At 40.5% G+C, this 6,664-nt stretch overlaps 1 protein-coding gene across 2 annotated transcripts in view; it reads right to left on the minus strand.

The window, feature by feature from the left end:
• Positions 1 to 5,688, minus strand: part of phlpp2 (PH domain and leucine rich repeat protein phosphatase 2) — a 59,029-nt gene extending 53,341 nt beyond the window's left edge. The window contains exons 1-2 of one of the 2 annotated variants that reach the window (XM_088077759.1): positions 5,351 to 5,688; positions 3,478 to 3,699 (exon numbers count right to left, since the gene is read on the minus strand). In XM_088077759.1, the coding sequence (XP_087933885.1) occupies positions 3,478 to 3,699; positions 5,351 to 5,398 (270 nt within the window). In that variant the 5' untranslated portion in view covers positions 5,399 to 5,688. Of the gene's footprint in view, positions 1 to 3,477; positions 3,819 to 5,350 lie in introns of those variants that run through there. The other variant, XM_088077764.1, reaches the window with a different exon arrangement.
• Between the last annotated feature and the right edge of the window lie 976 nt (positions 5,689 to 6,664).

Here is a 6,664-nt window from a genome sequence, read left to right on the forward strand (position 1 = left end):
CCAATTTGCCTCTGACTGTGAAGGAAGATTAACTCAAAATAAATCCTAGGGTCTTTCTGGAAAATGCCATTGAAAGAGTAGTTCAGTGAGTAAAGGGAAACTGTATGACCACCAGTTTCAGTTGCTGTAGTTGTGTGGGCTTGATGCTGGAATAGCTAAACAACAGACCGACAGTTTTTCATTTACATGAAACACGTTATCCAGCAGACACTGGCTTTAGGGCTTAAACCACAGATTGTACTTCTTCATTTTCGTATGGCTGCTATTACGGACACAAAGAGTATAGTCAGACCAAACTCTAATCAATCTGTAAAACTACGCAGTGCTGATCGAACCTTAACGACTCTGTTGCTGTATTGTCTATTTCTTAACTAAAATATCTTCAGAAACATATATAAGCACACTTTTTGGCTGTAATAAAAGAATTTGTGAACAGGAAGTGAGTGTCATACTGTTTTCTGTAACATGTAAAAACACAGTCTATAACTATTAAAACTGATCAAACGGTAAAACTAAGCAGTGCTGATAAGCTTCTCTTACTGTGTTGTCTTATCTTGTCTAAAATGTTTTCAGAAACTTATGTTAGCTTTACATAATTTGAGATCATTTGCTATCCCCCCTAAAAATGTTGGCCACATTGTTTACTGAGTCAAAACAAAATAGCTTACATTATGTCACCCACCAGCAAGAGCTCATATTAGTCTGGTGAGGTGCAGTGCATTCTGGTAGTTGTAGTTTTGCTTCATTTCAAACTCAAGTTCGTACTAATGCCTTATGCTGTCTCAGACAGAATCCACTGAATAAAGTGATAGCCTTTTCCACGGTCCTTATACAGCTGAGAAGCGTACAAGCAGGTGATACTGCAGGTAAGGAGGGAGCTGCCATTTTGCCTCTGGCAACGCCCGCCCCACGCCCATTCCCTGCAGCTCGCTCTCAGCTTTCAGGCCAGGGAGAGCAGGGAGACTTTGCATGTGCTAACCACAAAGAGCTGAGGAATTTTCATGCAGCTCAGTGGAGCTCAGATGAGGAAGACAATAGGCAGGATGTCCCAGATGAGCCTCTCGTGCCAACCAAGCCTGCCTCTACAAAAGGTCATTACCATCAGGTAGGCGGGACCCTAACTCCCTCCATGCTAGCTGGGGCTGATTTCACAGTGATGGTACCCACTCCGACTCCACCTCTCCTGGTGCTGGATGACCTGACAAAGGATCTACGGCTTTCCTGGGGCGATCTGCAGAAGACCCGCTCCCCTGCCCAGGCGTGTAGTGCATGGGCCACTCTCGATCTGGAGCTGGAGTAGGTTATCTGTCCATGCCCCTGCGTCAGTGGCCGCCCACCTGTGCCCCTACCTAACAACTCAGAAGCCCCAGCCTCCACTGAAGCCATGTAGGTAACTGCTAGCTTAGCCAAGAAATCATACAAGGCTGTGGGCCTGGCTGGTGCACTGCTAGATACTATATGCCTGCTGCAAGCCTACCAAGCTCATCTGCTCCGGGAGCAAGAGGGAAACGCCACTGTGGAGACGCATCTGGAGCTCCTTAAACTGACAGATTTCTGCCTTACTATGGCGAAAGGAGCTGCCCAAAAGGCAGGATCTGTGATGAGGTTTTCAGTCATCACTCTGACACAAATGTTGAAGAAAGAAAAGAGCAGGCTGCTCAATGTGCCGGTTAAAACCACAGGACTATTTGGTCCAGTTGTGGATTCAACAACCCACGAGTTTGAGCGTCAGCAGAAGGAGTCGGTCACCCTGCGTAATCTCATGGGCTTACTCTCCATGGTCTGACCTTCGCCCGGTTCTTCTCGCCGAGACTTGCCTTCACAAAGATGCCCAGTCCCACAGGCGACCATCAGGGCCAAAAACAAAAATATGAGCCTGGATCCTAAATGAGGCCAGGACCTTTTGTGACATTTCCTCAGACCATGTCTTTCACGCTGCAGTCTTTAACAAGAGTGCACGTGATTCCTGTAAACACGATGCCAAGCTTAGCCGCGTTGGTCAGCCACTGGAAGTGCTCATGCGCACTATCCGCACAGTTTTATCAAAAGACCATCTTTCTATGAGTAAAATACTTCTGTAACATCTTATTTTAACTTCTCAATTTCCTATAACTGCATCTTACAGTTGTCATCAAGAAATGGCGTTTGCTTATTTTAATTCCTTAAAAAGGTCGTAACTGGAGTAGCATTACTCCAGAGGTTAGAGAGGAGGGACGTAATTGTTGAGGAGTTAGTTTAAATTCCACACCTGTTGAAAAAACTGTGGCCACAGTGAAAGTGAGCTGACATACCCTTTCCTCATCAGCTAATATCAAGTCATGTCTGGGTGAAGCACTGAACCGCTGCTTGCTGCTGTGAAATCACTAAGTGGTCATTCCAGTCAACTACAGACACGCTGGGCAGCTCCCAGATGAGGATACGTGTTGCTGTGTGAATGTGAAGCAGCGCTGAATAAGAGCACACATATTCAGTCAAACTGCTCTGAGTCAGAAAAGAATAAATAAATATACTGTATATGAAATAACACCAGATTTGTCAATGAATGATGGCTGCCGTGGCTCAGTTTTACAGTTAGTCCCTTGTAGATATCATGACGATGTAATTGTAACACAAACTGCATCTTGTGCTTCAGAAAATCAACAAACATGGTCATATTTTAGCAAAGGCAGGCAGAAAAGTAGGGTTTGGTTGTGGCCCAATTAAAGCAACACAATTGGGTGCTTTTCTTCACTGGTACTCAAAAATGCAACTTCATTATCTATTGTATGTTAACAGGCATTAAAAAGACTTTTAAGCATTGCTCATTCAAAGTGACTGGATTATGGGTGAATGGTTTTACATCAAGTATTCGTTAGTGGAAACATCATAGGACTAAATCGAATCTGAAGAAAAACTAACATGTTACTTCCAGTATGATGCATTTTGTAACAGGGTGACATATCTTATTTTATCATTTTGATGTGTGCAAGTCCTTTAAATACAATAACTGAGTAATGCATGCAAGTTAATTGAATGGCACAGCTGAAATTCTGTGTGTGTGTGTATGTGTTTGTCGTTGCCTTGTGAGCAGCTACCTCAGGGACTTATATGTTATTACAAATGATGTGTCTTGCCCTAAAATGTCAAGAGCTGTTCGGCAGTGGGCCTTCCTATAAAAGCTCAAACAGCCTACAGTGTGTGTGTGTGTGTGTGTGTGTGTGTGTGTGTGTGTATTGTGGATGTTAATTGGCTCTGGTACATTCCTCACTGAGTGGCAATCATCCACAGATCAATCATCAACCAGAGATTATAAATCACTGGATATCACAGCCATTACATAATATTACAAGGATGCGTTTTCATTCTTGTGCACTTTGCCCTGTTTGAATCACCAACTGCAATGTAAGAAAAACCTTGACATGAAACACAATATAGAGATATTTTTGTTTGAATCACCTACTGCATCACAAGCAAATAAATCCTCTCGTTATGACTTGCCTTTAGCACTCGGATCCCCGTTGCAGCATGAGCTCCCGGAACACTGCGGCTGCCGCGACCTGCAGTCTGATTCAGCCCCGCTTGGTGTACCACCGTGTCCGGCTGCCTGTCTATGCAAGCCCCGTTATCTCCGACATCACCTCCTTTCTTGATGCCCGTTTGGGTGTTAGTCGCCACGACCGCTGCGTTATTATCCTCGTCCTCCATCGCCATGTATGATCCCTATTAACAGCGACAAAAAACAAGTAGTGCCGTCCCGGTACGCGACTGGCAAATTCCCACGGAGAGGTGGAAATTCATCCCGTGTCGGTGCAGCGACGCCATATCCAGACTGAATCTGACTGCTGTCAGATAGGCCTGCTGGAGAGCTGATCAATAAACATTAAAGGGGCGGGTTCAGGGTATTTATTATTCATCAGCCACGGCCCCTTTCTGAGGGGAGAGGCGTATTACATTAATCATAAGGCAAGGCTTTTACCACTTGATGCAATTTATAACGAAAAATCACGATATGCCTTTTGAGGGCGTGTTTTTGGTCCTCACAGCGTTAACTTTTAAAATGTGTGGATTGTATCTGTATATAAGTGTGTAATGTTTGTTTTTTTAATATTCTATGGTACCAATAGATGTAACATTAACATCAATATTAAATGCTATTTTCTTATTAATACGTTTTAACTTGGCTTTAATATGCTTAAATAATTTACTGTTGTTTTGAGGATTACTTAAAAGCTTATTAGAAGTGAAATAACTGGACCTTTATATTTCCCTGTGACCTGGCGACCCAAAAGAAACGTTGGCTAACGTTGGTGAACGTTTTGTTAAGCTGGTAAATTATTTAATAACTATGAATAAAGCAACAGTGGTGAAGGAAGCGCTCAGATCCTTTACTTAAGTTAAGGTACTGATACCACTTGGTGAAAATAATCTGTTACAAGTGAAACGCACAGAAAAAAAACACTCATCCCAAACAAAAAAGAAAGAAAAAAATGTTTATCAAAACAGTTGACAAATAATTTTCTGTCATTCAGGTAATTAATCAACTAATCCTTGCAGCTGTACTTGTATAAACGGTTTGATAATGTAATTGATCTCAACACAGCATCTTTTTTAAAGCAAAAATCTTAGTTTGTAAGTAACCAAGGTGTACATAAATGTAGTAAAGTAAAAAGTACAATATTTTCCCTCTGAGTTGTGGTGGGGTCAAAAGTATAACATGGTATAAAAAGTACAAGTACCAGAAATGTGCAGTTAAGTGCAGTGCTCCGGTAAATATACTAAATTGTATTCCACCACTGTAAAGAAATATATAGTACCTCCCAAAACCTTAACAAAGAGTGTCTTATTTTAAAATACCCATAAGAGTGTTGTAAATTTAAACAGCAGGCTTTCCTTGAATTTAGTTGTCTATGGCTAAATGTTAGCTAACATGAACTAGCATTAGCACAGGTTCAAACTCATTAGTTTAGCCTTTTTTTTTAGCATTCCTTTATGGACACATTATGCAAGGGACATTGACACAATACAGACTAATTTCTGTAGCTTTAATTTACTTGTTACACTACTAGCATGATGATAAATCTTATCCAAGACTGGAATATTTTGGGATATCCTTTAGTTGTTAGCTAGTTAGCTGCTTATGGCTAAATGTTAGCTAACTTTAAGCTAATTTACATACCCTGCTAGCTGAATTAGCTTTTTTCACTAGCTTAGCCTTCCTTTTTCATCCCTATCATACAGCTATGTTTCATTGAACACTTAACAACATTAACAAAGCACAGGGTAATTTCAGTAACTTTAATTTAGCTCAAACACACCGCTAACATAATTAGAAAACTTCTAAATCACTTTACTGAATTTCCTTTGAGCTTACCTTCGGTACAACTGGCACCAGTGGGACCAACAATCCAGCCAAAATCATGTTGGAGGATGTTCATTTTTTTTTTGTTTGATTGGTAAATAATTTGGGAAAAACAACTGCTCATGATATCCAGGCAGAAATCAATAAAAGGGCAGATCTGCAGAAAGCACAACAGACGACTGTCAAGGGTGGACTGCCAACCCCTCAGGTGCCCAAATGATTCACTAAGTTGCAATTAGTTTGTGAAAATAGGATTAATTGCATATGTGTTGTGTGAACTGTACCACTCACACAAAATAAAGTTAAAGGTGGCTCCTGCAATTTCCCTTTTACTTTTACAATTTATGTATTTTAAACTAAGTGCTGCAAAATCCAGGTGGTATTAGCCTAATCAAGAGTCAGGAACGTCCACTGACACGCCTGCTCATAATTACCTTTAATTCTGGATTCTCAGCTCAGTTCAGCAGGTATGTTGAAGCACAGGTGACAATGATAACATTAATCATGGCTCTGTTCAAGTGTGCTTTTCTTGCTGTGTCAAGATGTTTTCAATGGAAGAAAGACTGTTAGAGACTCAACCTTACAAAGCTCTTCCCAGGTTATATCACAGGTTATATTTTCAGAACAGTTCACACACTGGCCTGAATTAAAAGAGGCTGGCCACAATGACTTTTTTGTTGTTGCAAATATTCCATTAATCAACACAATTTAACACATTCTTGCAATCAAACATTACACAGTAGACAAGAAAATACAAAATCAATACCAATCTTAAGTTGTGTTATTCACCTGTGCCATATGTTAATATTGTGCATAGGTATGCCAAAATGGCAAGCAAGTGTTGCATAGCATGAATTGTATTTTTCTCTCCAAAGATTATTTTACTAGAGATAACAAACCCCGCTGCACTCTGCAAATGCACTTTGCCCTATTTTCGAAAAAGACCTGATGAAATACTATTGAAAAAGAGACACATTTACATCACTTACTTTATTACATTCATTGTTAATTTTGACATGCCTTTGGCCTTTTTGATTGATGCTTGCAAATAACACAGAGGTGGCATGTTTTATGGATAGATAAAGGTTGATTGCTGATTGAAGAGTTATGCAAAGGAGTTTGACACATTAGACATTCACAATTATGCAAGTAATTTCTATCAGCTGAGAATAAAAAGGTTTCTTCTGTCCAACACAGTGAATCCATTAGAGTTCGGGGTCTTTCTGTGAGATCTTTGTGTTAACTGTTTTGAAAAAGGGTGTTAAAAATGTGTGAAACCAACGAAAAAGTGATAACACATTTGCAAGAGAAGACTTGTGCTAAGAA

This window comes from Plectropomus leopardus, chromosome 1 (assembly GCF_026936395.1).
Source record: "Plectropomus leopardus strain MGB_pleo_1.0 chromosome 1, ASM2693639v1, whole genome shotgun sequence".
NCBI classification, from domain to species: domain Eukaryota; kingdom Metazoa; phylum Chordata; class Actinopteri; order Perciformes; family Serranidae; genus Plectropomus; species Plectropomus leopardus.